Raw genomic sequence first — 18072 nt, 5'->3', positions numbered from 1 at the left:
AATTTATTGAAATCCAAGTGTCTGCTCATATTCTGCACAATCAGTGATGTGCATCATTAATGCATTGAAACTATTCCTGCTAAACTTCTAGCCTGTGTCTGTCTTTAATCACTATGCACTATCCCAAAGGACTGTGCACAGTGATTAACAGATTAACATGACAGTTATTTTGGTATGAAATATTGTAACTGCATCTATTCTATCCTGTCCAAAAGGGGGAAAAAATAAAAAAGACAAAGCCAATGAAAAAACTAAGGAAAAAAAAGGCAGAAGTCTTTTCCCAGACATTGTCTAGCCTCAGGATTTGAGCTGGAGATTGAAAACCTTTAGCAGACCAGTCTGGATGGGTGAACATGAATATAAGAAATATCATGATGGGTCGGTCTTCTGGTTTGTCAAATCAGGTGTCCTGTTTCTATAACCACGTTATTGAAAATAATTCCAAAACTGTAGTCAGCAGACTATTTATGGACAGTAAGATCATGCTATATGCTCTCCAGGAGGTCTGCAGGACCACATTAAACAGTTTTTTTTCTGGTAGAAAGGCTGATTACTTTGCAACTTTTCAGCTGGCCCAGCACATTTAGAAGCCAATGGCATAATGGCTGTACATCTGGGAGCACCCTGGGCCAATGAGAAAGACAGGAACAGTGCCAAAATTCTCTGCAAGGTGCTGCCTTTTGTCCATGTACCAACCTAATGGCTCAGGGTTCATGGATTGGGAATGATGGGGCTGCTGGAGCAGCAAAAATGAGAAGGGATGATATCTGATAAAAACAGTAATGGGAAACCTTGATCTTGGGCTTAGGAAGAAGCTTTTAAAAATTCAACTCATATTTTGAAGAAAACAGCATAATAACTTTCAGACATTTCATAGCAAGTTAAAAAGGATTATCTCAAAATGATGTGCTATACAGGACCCTGAACAACTTTATTTAAAAATAACAAATATCCTTTTTAGTAAGAACTGTCATTAAAAATCATGTCTGAGTTGAAAACTAACAAAATTTGGATTGGTAGGAATGTCTAGAGGTGTACCAGTAATTTAAAACTAGGTGCAATATTAATACAGGCATTACAGCCTATGCAGTACCCCGGTGCTACTTTGTTCCATATCAATTTGCAGAATTCAAATAACTTTCAAATGGTTGGATGTTATGGACGATTCTCTTTGTAAGGACACATATTCAGGAAGGTTGTCAGATCTGAAGTATTTTACTTTTCTCTAGCAAGGAAGGATCTGCATTTGTTGCTAATGAGCTGCTATGACACTTAAATGATCACAGAATTGTTTAAATTTGGGTGGCAGTGACATTTGCTGTCTATCACTGACAAAACCAGTCTTGCAGAACTGTTCTTCCTGGTACAAGAGATAAAGCTTTCATCTTTAAATTGTGAGCCACTGCATGGCATTAAGTTGAACCATTAAAATGTTCCTTCAAAAATTCAGTCAGAAACAGAATAATCTCCAAAACTGTGTGCATGGATGTGCATTCCTGCAATTAAAAAGCACACACAAAACAGTAGGCAATGCAACATTAATACACATTTTGCTCCAATTACTTGGTGCATAAGAAAAGGAAAAACAACTGAGGAACAAGTAGCCAAATGCATGCAAGTGGCATTTTGTTTACATTATTTAGCTCTGGATACAGAATTTAATATAGCTATACATGTGGAAGTCAGCAGCAAATATTTCATTCTATACAGTTTTTCTGGTTCACATTTGGAGGAAGAAAAATTGTTTCTGAGCAATTATCTGACACATTATACACTCTGCAATGCCAAGTCTTGAGACAGGATTGCTGCATCAGAAAAAAAATTGATTAAGGTTGTGTGACAGAGAATAGGTTTGCTAATGGTGAAAACTGGTCCAAAATTAGCTTATTAGCTTTGGAAAATGCATGATCTTCTCTAGCCTGCAAATGACTTCTTCCATTTATAACAAATACTAATCTAAAAATTCAGCAGAGTAACAAACACTCCCATGCAAAAAGCTGAAAATGCAGAAGCAACAGCATGAGCTAATTTTCTATTGATCTCCTCAGGATGTGATCATGTTAAAATGTCTAATTTTCCCTTCAGATGGAGAGGGAGGGATTGTTGCTGAGAAGAACAGTCTAGGCAGCAAAATGCGTTCTAGGTATGCTACTCTACAGAACTGCCATGATGGGAACAATAATATACTGTCAGAAACAAAAGGTGTTATTACAAAAGAAGTGAAAGTGTCTGCTTGATACACTGTATGTTATTTAATACCGTCATGCAGAACAGAACGATTGAAACATTTGTAAGGCATTCACAGCTGGGTAACAAATAAAACTCTATCTTGTGCATGCTAGGAGTGGAGGGTCCTCAGAGAAGAAACAGAAGCCAAAACAAAACAAAACAAAAAAGGGTTTACAGTGACCATTCCTGGGAACTTACTCAGAGTCTTTGTTCCATAACCGTCGTCACCTAATCCGGGGATGTCCTGCACGGAAGTCCCCAGAGAGAGCAATGAGAAAGGAAGAACAGCCGCAGAAGAGGAAGGAAGAAGTCAGTGGAGTTGAAATGGATACTACCATGACTGACCATGTTGATTGAGCAATCTGGATCCCTGCCTTTTCTTTCTGAAAATTTAGACCCATTTTCTATGGAAATTCACCCAAAGAAAGAGGCAGTGACTGTGAAACGTGCCTTTTGGAGCTGTGAGGAAGAAGGAACAACCAGATGAATAAAGTTCCAGAAACTATCCTCACTGGATAAATTTAGGACAGAATTATTAAGAAAAAAAAAGTGAGTATTTGGGCTTGGAACTAGCAAATATTTTTAATAATGCTGGTTCCCTATATAATTTAAGCAAGGAATAAATGCTTGTGGTGGTACACATTCCAAGAACCAGTTTAGTTCTTTAAGGTGTTAACATGGTTGCTTCCCTTAATAGTTAAACTTCCAGTGAAACTGCCAATGGAAATCAACTTGGTGAAAGTCAAAGGCAAAAAAAAGATTAGATATTTTCAAAACTAATTATTTTAGTATGTGAAAGAAATAATGTTTGCCTTATTTTGAGCCAATTCTGATCTGGGAATATTTCTGAGAGACAATTTTGGATTTATGACAGGTGTCACAACAATTTTGAGGAGCCGTATTTCTGCTTCCAAAAGTTAAGGTCACTGCTTTATTCTTCTTAAAATAGTATTTCCAGAGATGGAAGGAGAAGCTGGATCCAAACTGCAGTCATACATTGGTCACAGTAGTAATACCTCTCCTGCCTGCCTATGACAGATATTTGCCTAGATGTGTGGGATACTGGCATCATGCGTGTCACCCATTTGTTGTGCTGCTGCATGTGACATCGTCTCCAAGAGGTTACTTACGTTCAGGATCACTTGTTTCCTGCTCACTCTGCTCCTTGCTCTTGTAGAATGGGAATTTTCGTGAAAAGATGAAGTTCTTTTTACGCTTGTCATTGAATGACTGTGAAGGAGAAAAGGCATGGGGCAAAAACAGGGACGTCTAATTGTTGTCACACTCATGCTGACAAAACAACTAGTTTGTAAAAGTGGAGAGAACTGTAGTGACTCAAATCAGCACAAACGAAGTGGCTGCAAAGAATCAGAGGTGTGGTGAGGTCTGAAATTTGAAGGCAAAGCTCCTGAAGACTGGATCAGTTTGACTCCAGAGGTCTGAAGTCACAATGTGCAGCTCCTTACTTGGAAACTGTAGTGTTTGGCTTGTTTGGATGAAGGGCTACAGATGGTTTAGCATGCTTTGGGATCAAGGCATCCATCTTTAATCACAGCAGACTGTGCACAGAATTAATTAGCTGAAAAGAATAGGCTGTAATGTGGAAAGCAGAAGCCTTTGATTTGCTTATAGTGTGTGAATTCAGCCCTGTGTTAATTAACATGAAAATTCTTTACTGGTAGGTGCTGTTGATTTCATAATGTCTTATTTGGCCTCATTATTGACAACTTCTTACGTGTGTTTTAATGCTTCTTTCAGGCATAATGAAAAAAAAACAACTTTGTTTTACCTTATAGATGTATATTTATGCATTGGATTTCACTGGATATCCTTTTAGTCCTAAGTGATTTAGAAATGGAATTCTGCTGATAAGCAGGATTTCATTGCATGTTGATCAACATATTTTGCTGTAATTCTTCAAATCAGAAATTAATATAGAAGAAATTGGTGTTTCTTACATGATAAAAACTTTGACTTCATAAACAGTTGCAAGGACTTACAGGACTATCCTGTGTAAAAAGAGGATATGCCTACTTGGGACACTTATTTCAGATACTAAATAAGGAAATTTTGTCCCTACAGAGTCAATTGAAAGAAGCTGGCATTCTTGAGGGCACACAGAGCTGCAGACTTATCTGTGCTGTCAGTCAGACAATGACCTATAATGTCTCTTATACTGAACATATACACAGGACTTTGCAAATGATGACTTCCAAGACAGAAGAGACCTTAAATAATTTAAAGGACCAATCTCATGTGCTTGTCATTGCTCAAATTGAATATAACCAGTATTTGGCTCCAGTTCTGCAGTGGAATATATTTTGAGTCTTAGAATACAATTTCTTTCCTTACATTTTGAAATCATGAAATAAAATGTGGTTTAAAATATGCATTTCTGAAAGATGGATACTGAAAATCTGTTGTAATAGTTGCATACTCATGTCACGAAAGTTTCATACCACTTTTACGTTTCAAGCATATTTAAAGTTTAGTAACTGAAAACAAAGAAAAAAATGCACACGTAGAATAAATGATCCATGAAAATCTCTCAGAGTATGTAAACATTCAATGTGAAATTAAAGTGGAGGTCATGCACAAATAATCCAGACAGCATGCAAATTCAAAACAAAGCAAGTATGAAAGAAAGCCAGAGGGGAAAAAAAAAATAAGCACATGAGGATTAAAGTAATCTATGGATGAAAGGAGGACTGACATGCTCATTACATCACTTTAATGACCTAATGGACATAATTAAATTAAAATGTGTTTTCTGTGATAATTTCTTTTACTTTTCCAAAGAAAGGAATGTAGCATGTTAACATTTCTGTTTGTGAAAATGTTGTTTATCATGATTTATCTGAATTTGACATAGTAATGCAATTGGCACTACACACTTTAAAAGGGAAAAATATATATATACAAACATTAACACCTCAAAAAGCAAGGGGGTTTTAAAATGACAATCACTTCATTACAGCACTTTGGAATTCAAGAGAACGTTATCAAATTAATAAATAAATATGCTGTGTTTCACAGAAAATATCAGAAATAACACTTAGATATTGTTTCAATTTTTCCCCCAATGGTCTAGAGCAAAAACTTCAGAAAGTACATTTTCACCAGAAAAGCATATATTATTTTCCCACTTCTGCATGATATAACAGTATACACCAAATTAGACAGATATTTTATACTGTTATATAAACTTTTTCTCCCTTTGCTGTTTCAAGTACTGGGTTGCTTTTTTAATAAGATACTGTTCCACTTCAATTTGGAAGACCAAAATCTGGCAATTCACAGCAGATGACTATCATGTGCGACTATGTCACTGTATTCACACCAGTAAAAAGCTTTCTTCCTAAAATATGCTGATCTAATTATATTAATATCCATAACCAAATATGTTTATGCATGTGATAATATTTCTATAGATTAATCAACGTGTATATTCATGTTAATGACCATATATACTAGCATGGTGTAGTCAGAGGGTTTATATTTTAAATAACAAAGAACCTGTGAAATATTATAAAACATTAAAGTGGGCCTGGCTCTGCAAACTTATAGAAATAATTAGTCCTTAGTACCAAATGAATGAGCAGTTAGTTTAAGAAAACAAGTGTTTGTTTTCTTAAATTAAGTGCATGTTTCTTCACAAGGAATCAAACACAAGAGCCTTGATTTTGGTTTTGTATGCAATATAAATGGTATCAAAGTCAGGCTGATGGTCTCCACCTTAAGGATATGAAATCCTGCTGATAACTCCAAAAAGGCTTCTTACAGATATCATGATTTATATCTCTAATGAATAGAGAGAAGGGGCTTGGCAAAGAAAGAAGAGGGAGACTCACACAGAATAAAACCATATTTTCTATGGTACACACCATGTTAATTCCAGATTTTGCTCCATTGGTGGAAGAGTAGAGACCAACACTGAATGTGCATTTTCTTTTTTAAGAAAGATCACGTGTATGAGGATCTTTGGCTAGGTTAAACTCCAAAACTCAGATGAATTTGAGAAATCTTATTTCAGTACAATGGAAACTTTGGACCTGTCAAATACTCTGGAGCTATAGGCTCCATATGCTTCTGGGAAGCTCTGAAATAGATGTAGGATAAATAAGACAGTTATTTGCCTACATCTCTCCACCTGATACAAAAGTTGCATGCAACTGGAATTGCAATTGTGATAGCAAGCTTAGCCTGATTCAACAGCATTTATGCAGGCAGAGTTTCTGAAAGTCAGTGAAAAAGTGCCTGAAAATGGATTCCTTGCAAGTTGCAGGTTTTTTGGCATGATAATGTAAAAACCTGTAATGGCAAATAACTCAGGCATTTCAGTGGCAGTGAAAAACCTGTACAAGAGATTACTTGTATACGTCACTGCCATCACACAGATCACCACTAACCTAGGCAACAGCAGTAGGAGGCACTTTAAACAGACAAGTGCCTAAGACTAAAAGGCAAATGAAATTTTCAAGTTGTTTGACAACAGAACAGTGACATCATTCACAGCACTTGATCTGCAATAGAAGAGTTTCTTCTCAGAAAAAAATAGGGGAAGAAAGTGTTCACTCATGCCCTGAATCCTTGTTTGATACTACTTAAGCATAGACTGTGTTTTGAAGAAGCCAACAAAAATAATTGTGATGTGCCTGGTGCACTGTTGCTTGACCAAGTATCCCCAATTGTCCCTGGTTATGTAAGCCTGGGTTACACAGACCAACCTTCCCTGGTTGTGACAGACATTAAACCACTGTGTGTTTCTGCTTCTCAAGAATCCACTTGGGTACTATTTTTGTAAGCATCAGTTTCATATTCTAAATGTTTTTCCCTAGGCTCAGCAGCCATGAGTATGTTGCTCATCAGCTAATAGGGTAGTGTTTTTCAAAGGAAATTTTCTTGTAATATTAAATAAACAATCCAATTTCAAAATTTTCTTTGTAGTGGTAAACATCACAAAGCACAGTAATTTGATAGTTTTACCATACTGTAATAGGCAACAATGTAGTTGTTTACTTTGAGCTTCTTCCCACATTTTTCTTCAGAGTGTAGCTGATTCAATCCCTGCTACTTAGTGCAGACGGGATCTTGACACAGGTAGTCCTCCTTAGGCTTTGCAGAAGATCCTAAATATGTTGGGGAAAGTTTTTTTTTTATGGTGGTTTAACAAATTTATTTTCTCAAAGCCAATAAACTTCCAACTGCTTCAGGAATGCTTTCTTTTGCCATTTCATTCAGCAAATGCTAATCCTCAGTCATCAATGGGGAATCAGTGTATAGGGACCACCTGAGAGAAATCTGTTCCAGATCACTGGCTGTGAAATTCTTTTTTACAGGGTGTAGATGGATTTCATATACCATCTAATTTTAGGCAGGTTTGAGCTATGCTTTAACCTAGTTTTTATATTCTGTGATTATGTATGTCAGTTTTGTTCTCAGATTGGTCTAGCAGTGTATATGAGAAATTAATTTTACTGCTTCTTATCCGCAATGTGGTTTTCTTATTCTTCTTATTTAATACCTGATTTTGGCCTAAGCCAAATGAAAATCCCTCATGTACTCACCCTTCTACAAAAATCTACAAAATTTATTATCAAAATTATGTCTCTGCAATCCTTTTCTCTATATTTAATTGACACTTTTTATATTAAAGAGATTCATTTACTCATTTGAATACTGACTTTAATAAAAGATGGGGTACTCAAACACTGTTAAATCCCTATATTTAAATGTTTTAATTTTATAGATCTCTATAGTATATATTTTAAATCTCTCTCATCCTATCAAAAATTTCCACTGACACCAGAAAAAAATATTTGGACTGTAACATATACTCAGTGTTATTTCTCCTTGGAAGCACATATATCACTTCACTGGTTTTATAGTGGGCTTTTTCTCCTGGCAATCCCGAGCCATGATGAATTTGAAATCTCCGGTTAAATGACCTGACCAAGTCTAGAGGATTGCCACTGCTATTGAGCCATTCCTGCTTTCCTGATGTGACCCCAAACTTGGCCATGGCCTGGGCTCACACACACAGAAAGCACCTCACGGTGTCCCTGCAGACATGCAGAAGATAAGCTGAGGAGTTCTCAGTGGCAGCTGTAAGCCTGGCTGTCCAGGGATCACAGAGTAAATTCTCTGAGATGTGGATCTTCATTCTCATTCTGCACACAGCTACATGCTGGCAAACAGCACTAGCCAACTTCCCTATGATTTTTTATGAGATGCAAGGGGAAGGACATCCCTACTCTGTTAAGTTCAGCCTTTAGTTTTCTTAGATACTTCAAGCCTGGGCTACAGTCACTCCTTATTGAATTTTTGTACCATAATCTGTTTTGATAAGTGAGAACCAACTGGGTGAGAAGAAGCTTAGATGAAAATAACTCTGCCTGCTTAGTTTTCCCATGAAGCTGTAGGGAGATTTGGGTGTTGGCAATCCAAGATGAAAAAGTAAAAGACTGATTAAAAACTCCATGATGTCTAGCTTCTCCAGACCAGGGTAGGGTGGCTTAGTGTTCATAAGTATGAAATTTTAATAGTTTTTTTTTTAAAGACTGAATTATTGCTTGTTGTCTGCCAGCAACTCAATTTTAATTCCTGAAAAACAACAGTTATAACCAACATAAACTACCAGGGGAGAAGAAAGACTAATAGAGTTTGAAGAAAACACGTAAAATCAGTATTTCCAATTTTGCAAACCTCTATTTAACTTGGTGCAAGGTATGAGGGGAGCACTTTTCTATGCTAATTTGCATGGGTATATCAATGTTAGCAAGATGAAACACCAACATAAAATCTTGCTTATGTGACAGCCAAAATAATTTACACTTATCTGCAGGTTGTACACCACGATACAAGCGGGAAGGAATTGTTCAAACAGCAGTACTGGAATTGATAGCATGAAAATAAGAAAGGGCAAAGCTCCTTGACAGTGAAATCAATTTGGATGTAGAATAATCCACCCCAAGGGAAGTGAAAAGCCTAGATAATTTTTTCACATTTGAAACAAATCTGCTAATCTTAAGTACTGTGGGGAATAACACTGCAGTGCTTGGAGAGAAGGGGGTGGTGGAGGGAAAAGAGCTAAACAGCAATCCTCTCCCAGCTCTAACATCTGCGTTTCTGTGATGAGATCTCACAAACGCAGCATCTCAGAGTTGTGCTGTGGTCCAGTGTGGGCTTGGACCTAGCCAACCTCACTGCAATCAAATGGGAAGTGTGAAGGTCTTCCTCTCCTTCCTCAAGTCTCCAACTGGAATCAGAAAGTGTTTTTGACATTGTCCCAAACGTTCCTCTATGCTGGTCAATATTTTTTCCTGACAAGGGACTTTCCCACTTAGAGCCGATGTATGTTATTCATGCATTCAAGTGCTGTGCACTTGTGCAAGTGCAAACTACTGCATTAAATGGACCATTGCACAAAATAAGTTGCAAAAAGACCTTTATTACTCTTACTTTGTTATGGAGTAGTGGAGAAAGATTTTCAATACCTACATGCCTTCAAACTGTACTTATGGAAAGAGAGTTGGACAAGATAATCTTCCGAATTTCTCTTTTGAGTTAAAGGAAGAGTGACTGGTATAGCAGGATGAATTATGGCAAGGGTCTGGCTCAGCAGACAAATCATACCAGGTTCTTGGTTTCAATTGAATACATTGATTTATTTAGACCTTACAGGTAAAATTAAAATAAATTAAGGCATGGGCAAACAAACCCAAAGCCAGTTTCTAAGAGACTGGTTTGAGGTTTGTTTAGGAGGTGAAGCTCCCACATCTGGCAGTAATGCATCTCACAGGACCAGTCTCACAAGCAGGATATCAAGTTAGATGGACTTTGGCAGTTCCTGTGTCCCTATAACCTTCCAAACATGGTCTCTGAGTCACTGAGGCAATCACTGAGCTGCTTTAATTTAACTGAGTCAGAAAGAAAGATGTGAAATATAGAGCATGTCTCTTCCAGATGCGTGTTGACGATAAACTCCACACTTCTGGATCTTTGTGTGATATCTTACTGGAAGAAAATGTTGTTGTCTTTTTAATTCTTTCACAATGTCTACTGCCAATACTATAAATTTTTCTTTTCAACCAATTCTTTAGAAGAAAACCCAAGTAACTATGGCATTATCTATACATACATACAAACTTCCTACTATTTATTCTGGATATTAGACAGCAGGTTATAAAAATAGACCATGCATGAAGTTCAGCTCAGCACAAATTTCTGCTGGAACAGCTTAGAAGAAAAACAATTAACTCTCAGCTGTAAACTTTGGTATTTTACCTGTGCTAGCAAATTTTCACTGTGTTATATTTAAGCTGTGACTGATTTAAACATTGCACTACATATCTTTTTGTCAGTGACTTTCCTAAAGACTTCTCTTACCTAAGCAGGGATGGCACAAACTTCTTGTGGGATAGGAAGTACAGCTACTATAGTCCCTAATATTATGACCACCTAAGAAAAAATATTATCCTATAAATAAAACTCCACACAGTTATCAGAATTGCAGAAAAATTACAGAAAAAATGGCAAAATCTAAAAAATATGTGTGCTTATATTGCTCATTAACTGAAAAATGACTCTTTAAGTATTTTCTTTGAGTGACAAGATGCCAATAGGCAGAAATATTTTTCATCATCTTGATAAATTCAGTGACAAATCCTTTATTTCTCAAATTTTCTACTCTAATCCATTTTGCTTACAAATTGCTGGCTGATATTTAGAATTTGTCCTTCTCAACAAAATGAAATACAGAAAACAGACACGAAGATTTTTTACTTTAATATTTCTTTCAATTTGAAATAAATTTTTTCAAACACTCTAGTGGATTATTCAAAGAATGCTACAGAAACAAATTTCTTCACTTCAGCTGGGTAAAAGCCTCAGATTTGACTTGACAGTCATTTTTTCACAATTACTAGAACTGATTCACCTTCTTAAAACCAAGATTCTTTAAGGTGTACCAGTTCCCTGCCAGAGCCAACACTGCTGCCACGGCATAAATTAAAACTGAAGACTCACTTGTTTTCTTTTATTTTTGACTGTACCTGGACCCAACATACATTATTGTTAAATTACTGCATGTCTTTGGAGGGTGCCTCAAGATAACCTGGAACCACAAGAATCCATACAGTTAAATCTTTCTGACTATGTGCTGTTTTAAAATTTGAACTTCATTTGATTACTCCAGCACATGAGTGAAGCAGATGCTGATGACAGCACTATTTCTAATGCACCTTGGAGAAATGCTGAGCAAAAAGTGTTCAGCTCAAGGGGAATGGTCAGGGCAGCCCAATATTGCAGGCTCAGGTCAATCCAAAAGTGCAGCCAACATCCACTGCCTGGCACCAGCTCCATCATGAAGATGGACAGAGCTGTGGAGGATGTGAAAACTCATGGAAGAGCAAGAGCAGTTGGACAAATAAGATTCAGATTTTCCTCCTTGTCCTGGCTACAGGGAGGGATGTGGACGTTAGTGCTGTGAGTGTGCGACCAAGTTGTTGTTCTATACCACATACATCATTCCTAGGTTGTGTGGATTCAGCAGGAAAAGCTGGGTACCCTTTACTGGCAGTCATCCAGTGGGAGTGGCTTATTTGGAGTTTAATTTCCTGCTGGTCTTAAAACCAGCACACTCGTATGTGGGAAGAAGTCATCTCCTTCCAGAAACAAGTTGTTCCACAAACAACAACAATGCTGAGATCTGATTCTTCCATGACACCCAATGTTACCCCATTTTGGAGGTTTTAAAGCTTTTGACAGAACTTAAATTCAACAGAGAAAAACCCATATAATCATAAAATATCCTGAGTTGGAAGGGACCAACAAGGATCATTGAGTCCAGCTCCTGGCCCTGCACAGAACCATCCCTAAGAGTCACACCATGTGCCTGAGAGCATTGTCCAAACACCTCTTGAACTCTGTCAGGCTTGGTGCTGTGAGCATGTCCCTGCGGAGCTGTTCCAGTGCCCAGCCCCACTCTGGGTGAAAGACCTTTCCCCGATATCCAACCTAAACCTCCCCTGACTCAACTTCAGGCCATTCCCTTGAGTTCTGTCACAACAGAGAAGAGATCAGTGCCTGCTCCTCTGCTTCCCCTTGTGAGGAAATTGTAGCCTGCAATGAGGAATGCCCTTTGCCTCTCAGGAATGATGACCCTGTACACTACAGACTGAGTGCTAATGAGCTCTCCAAATCAGCAGCTTCTTGAATGTACTCAGATTGTGTACTCAGATTTCCTCTACTTTTATGTTTGTTCCAGTACCAATAATTTTAGGAAATCTGTTAATTGTGTCTAATATCTTTAGAAAAGAAGGGCAAAGAAAAGTTGTCCAAAATCCACTGCATATGTGGAAAACTTTCAGATTATGGACTACAGAACTGCTTCTCCCTAAAGATGAATCTTTATACTTAGAAAACTGAAGCCTAGTAAATAATTGATGTTAGAAAAAATCTTCATTAGGCAGAGACAGGGTATAGACAGCCTAATATACTGTTATGCTTTTTTTCAGTCAAGGATTAAATTGAGATAATTGACTTTTTCACTGCATTAATACACCCAGATCTGCCCTGGTAAACCACTAGCAAAGATGCTGTACGTGAGAGCAGGGCAGGTGTGACTGCAGCTTCTGCTTTGTGACAAAGACAAATAATCCAATTTCCACAGACAGTCATAGAAGAAGAAATAAAAACAGGGTTAAACTGTAGCAGTCCAGCCCTTTCTAAGAATGAGGAGAGTGAGGCACTGAAGTGGGCTGTTTGGGAAGAATATGAACTATCTGTTGTGGCAGGTCTTTAAGCAGAGATTAGACAAATCTGGAATAGAGGAGGAATTTACAGACAAAACCCTCAGGGCAGAGGTGACCACTCAAGGTTCCCAAAGACCAAGTTCCCAAAGACCCAAAGTTTTGCTCTGTTTGGATGACTAGGGCTGAAAATATGATGATTTTGTAGAGCATAAATGGTTTGGAAACATGTGGGTTTATTTGTTTGGCTTTCTCCCCTGCCCCCCTTAAATACTTAGAACTGTCAAAAGGTGTCCTTTGTATCAAGTTCTGTTGGTCACTGGATTTTGACACTCAGAGGAGAGGTGCATTAGATATGCAGAGGGTTTTGTTTACCCCAGAATACCAAATTTGCTACCTTAGTCAGGTTTCACTTTCCTGCCTTAGTGCAATGTTGCTAAAATGACAATAAAACAAGATGACCTTACATTTCAGGTATCTGTGGGATCTGTAAACAGAATCTGCACATAAGAAATATTATTAAATGCTATCAAACTTCTGACTGTCATAATAAATTCACTCAGAGGCAACTGAAGAGGTGGCTGAGTGTGATGTAGGTGATCTGACTGGAATCTGAAAAGGACTGTGGATGGCAAGCTAAGTCAAAAGAAAAAAAACCTAATGGGTAGTGATGGAGTAGTGTGGTGTGGGTCACAGCCTAGGACCTGCACTGCTGATGAGCAGCAGAGCTGGAAGGGGTTCTGAAAGGATAGGGCAGTCTCTTTTCTTGGCAGGCACCTCATCCCTGTTCAGCACCCTGCTGAACATCCTCCCCAGGGCAGGCACCCATCTGGGAATGCTTCCCAGTAAACATGGGCTGAATATCTCCCCACACTCTGACACACACATTAAAAATGGAAATTGCAGGAGACATCACTTTCATTTCATTGGGAAATGAAGTAGAGTATTTGTATATAAGAAAATATTCTGGAGTCACTGGTCAGATAAGGTGTGAAATGAAAAGGCATGTGGTTTGAAAAACCAGTTCTCTGTATAAAATTAAGTTCTATCTACATTTTTGCTGATATTTCAACACATCTCTGTAAACAGGCAACACCCATAAATATTAGTAAAACTGAGGTGTTGCTAAAAGTCTTTCCATGAGCTATGATTTCAACTGTGGAATATTTTCAAGAGACAGACATGGAAGTGTATGTGATCCCACAGGGAGAAAAGCAAAAGGTGCTATTTTTGTCTCCTGAAAGACCTGTTGTAATTACAACAGTTAAGAAAAAAGCAGATTACTGGCTAATCTCTTTCCCCCCTGCAATATTTCTGTCTCTTGACACTCTGTTTGATTTACTAAAAAATCCAAAAAGCCCTCAACGACTGTGGGTTTTAGGATTAGAAAAGGAAAGGATATTTTTGCTCAGTCTGAAGCCTGTGTTAAGGAGAGTTACCAAGAGCTCAGTATGCTGTTTTGGTAGATACATAACCCTGGTCACAGCTACTCACATGCTCTCCTTTTGGTGCAAAGGGGAGCATCAGAAGATACTTGAGATATGATCTTGAGTTCAACATAGCATAAAACATACTTTTTAATGAAGTTTGTGCTTACATAACTTCTTTGGCTTCCTCCAGCAAAAATATCAGACATAAACCTTTGGGCTGCTCCATTTTCCACTGATTATCCATAGACCAGTGAGCCCCAAAGACTGAGAAAGCAAATGCTTAGGAGATCATAAATTCTCTTCATATATATATATATATATATATATATAATTTTTTTTTTTTTTTTAACATCTCCAGTGTCCTGGAAACCCTGTCCTTTGCTGCAGCAGAGAGTGGCTCTAGGGAACCAAAGCAGTGTAGTGGTGGATTTGATGCACCAGCCACCTTCAGTGACAATTAGAAAAAATGCTGAAGTTCATTACAACAATTATAAGAATGAAGATAGAGGCTGAACTTGGTCAACACAATAGAAGCATATTCTTTGCTTGGTGAAATGAAACTGTTTATAACTGTTTTTGTATTCTTTTCCTTACTACATAGATGTTACCATCTCTAAGTGGTCTGATATCTTTAAAAGTGTTAACGGGGCCTGGATCCTGGTGATGTCCCTGAGCCTGAAAAAAAAAATTTCTCTGGGTCAGAATAAACAGAACATGAAAGAAAAGTAGCCCTATTGGGTTAAGCTAGAGATCCAGTTAGCCAAGTAGCTTTTTGGCACTGTCCAGTAACAGATGTTTAAAAGGAAAAGTAGAAGTAATATGATCCTTTCCATTTTATAACATCTCTTCTTGAAATTAACAATTAATATATCCTGAGTTACTTGACAAAAGTTTTAAAGTTGCCATTAATTTTGCTACTTGCTAACCTACCTAGTTCTTTTTCAACTTACTTATTTTTTATGCAATATCCTGTAATAATGAGCATGGGAATTAAATTATGCATTGCATGCAAAGGTACTATCTGTGGCCTTATTTAAACTTGAGACCAGAAGGTTTCCCTAGAGCTCCCTAATTTTGATTCACATTCCCTGTTTCTGTATCCATCCTGATTTTGTAGACTTTAATTTCATAAGGCATGCATTGGAGGAGTCCAATGAAACAAATCTAAAGTAATATAAATATTCTAAATCACATTTTTAAAAAGTGTTGAACTAATTTTATAGATGAAGTAACATACAAGTTTGGCCTGAAAAAGAGGAACTTTGGGCCTTTAGAAAGATTATCTTTTAACTCTTCCTACAAACAGGTTTGTCAACTATATTGCTGAGCATTCTTAAACACCTTTTTTAGTGAGACCACAAGGAGCTGATCAACTACAAATGTCACCCTATCTGTAACACTTTCTTTGCATCTTATCTCCAGATATGGGATTAAAAATGAGGCCAAAGTGATGAAAATGCATAAGACTTTATAAACCCATAGAATAACTAGGCAGTTTCTACTTTAAAATCATAGTTATATCAAAGACATTTTGGTATTGTCTCAGGAAACCTTTGCTGTGGGTATTAGCTCTTGAACATTGTTTCTACAATGGAAGGGCTAGTGAGATGATTCAGGTAAAACAGAAGTAAGGTACACCTTTACCTGTCCAAAACTCCCAAGGACTCTTGGTATTCAGTTAAGGGTTTTTTTGTTTGTTTTGTTTTCTTTTTTTAAAATTATTTTTAAAATGCTTCCATGCACATCTCCTGGCCAAATTTAGAAATATTTCATTAAAAGATTTCTCTCAGTTTCATCTTTAGAGTAAACTAAGACATTTACACTTGCCCACAGTCATGAATGTATGAGCCAAAGAAGCCACAGACCCACATAAGCTCATTCGTATTGGAATTTTAGCTTGATTTTAAAACAAAATCATTTTCCTAGCCTACTGCAGCCCTGCCTACCTGGGCTAAATTTCTTCCAAAGTTGAAAAAAAAGTAAAAATGTAAAGTGTGGACTCTTAGACATTTTACACCACTACTTTTTGGACACTGAAAGACCAAATGGAAATAGTGACACTTTCAATCCACATACATATGTGTGTACTTGAATATCTCATTTCATCTGGAAGGTTTGGTCCCAAAAGGCTACACTGGTCTTGCCCTGTAATTACACAATTTCCTAAACACTGAATCAAACACTGATGTTGAGTGGCTGGAAGATTAATGTTACACTGATGACAAAAATGGAAAAATAATTTGGGGAATCAAGAGTAATTAAATTCTTGACAGAATCACTTGAAAAGGGATCATTAGCTATATGAATGAATTATTCTCCTGCAGCTTTGTTTATATATGGGAAATAGACATTTAAGAAGTGATTTCTTCTTATTGGCAATATAAAACTTATTATCTCTCAAAATAAGTGGCAACATTAATACATAGGGTTGCAGAGAATGGTCATTTCAAACTATAAAATGAAATTTTGACTTCTAAAGAAATGGTATGAGATGAATTATTCTTTTCTAAGTGCATTTTATTATGTATTCTTTACTGAGTTATCTGCAGGTGCAATTAATGTACAGTTCCATGTGCCTCGTAAGTCTGGAAAACTTGTTTCAGTCACTATTCAACAATATTTCAGTCAATATTCAAGCAATAATTTTGCATTTGCATTGAATTCAGGAATTGTTCTGTAGAGCAGTAACAGGGAAGTATTTTCAAGTGTGAAATACTATTTTGCTGGCATATAGACTTAGGCACCCCCGTGCTAGGAACTCTGTGTCCATGGGAAGAGGAATTTCTTACCCTGCTAATCTGTCTGAAACGACAGAATAAGGGAATTTTTAGTATTACCATTACGGAGGGAACCTGAAGGAAGAAAAGATTAAGAATGAGAATTTCAAACTAGGCAGAAGATCACAGGAACAGCAGGTCTGGAAGGGACCTGCTGAACCACTTGGTCATTTCCCATGCTAGCACCTACCTATGGTCATGTTCACTCATCGCACAGTTTTGGCCCTGCTCTGTTTTCTGCAGCCAAGCAGGACTTTCCCCTCACGGCTGCTGAATATCTGTCTCCTAGTTTGCTCACAGAAGCCCTCAGTTGTAAATTCCAAACATGCCAACTGGATGGGTTTCAAAAATAAATCCCTGCAAATGTCAAGTATTCACTAGTGCTACAACAGCAAGCTACACTTCAGCAGATAAATATACCTCAAGAGCCAGGGCTGTGGGCATTTCTCCTGCTGTGATACTTGCCAGCCAGATGGCACCAGACAGGATAGTAGGCATCAGGCTAAGGAGACTGCCGACCTGGGCACAATAAAGCAGCTCTGTGAAGTGGCAGCAGCAGGAACCCTGCTCTGTCCAGGCAGCGCTGCTGGAACGGAACTTGCACGTTTTGTGTTGTTTGGCCATGGTGTCTGGTGTGAAACACACCTGTGTTCAATGTCTGTCACAACTGTCAATGCAGAACACCCAAAACCTAATTTTTTCTATCCTTAACTTACAACCTTTGGTTTGTGATTTAACAGCCTTTGAAGCCAGGGAATTTACACTTCTGGTGCTATTTCATTAAACTGCTATCCATCTGCATTCATTTTTAAAGTCTTTTCTTCTCTATCCATCATTTAAATAAAATCACAGCTATCATGAAATGCTCTTTATTTTCTTAGTATC

The 18072-nt window shown here is 37.5% G+C and overlaps 1 protein-coding gene across 17 annotated transcripts in view; it reads right to left on the bottom strand.

Annotated features, from left to right (window-relative positions):
- The window catches only part of DLG2 (discs large MAGUK scaffold protein 2), a 988724-nt gene that overhangs the window by 23614 nt on the left and 947038 nt on the right, over nucleotides 1–18072 (bottom strand). For 12 of the 17 annotated variants that reach the window (XM_066572327.1, XM_066572326.1, XM_066572329.1 and 9 more), the window contains one exon: nucleotides 3360–3459. In XM_066572327.1, coding sequence (XP_066428424.1) covers nucleotides 3360–3459 — 100 coding nt within the window. Of the gene's footprint in view, nucleotides 1–2427; nucleotides 2474–3359; nucleotides 3460–18072 lie in introns of all 17 variants that reach the window. The other 5 variants (XM_066572328.1, XM_066572330.1, XM_066572334.1 and 2 more) reach the window with 1 other exon arrangement.

This window comes from Molothrus aeneus, chromosome 2 (genome assembly GCF_037042795.1).
Source record: "Molothrus aeneus isolate 106 chromosome 2, BPBGC_Maene_1.0, whole genome shotgun sequence".
In the NCBI taxonomy this organism is placed as follows: Eukaryota; Metazoa; Chordata; class Aves; order Passeriformes; family Icteridae; genus Molothrus; species Molothrus aeneus.
Note: the sequence above shows the minus strand (reverse complement) of the source record. Positions and strands in the feature narration are given on the sequence as shown.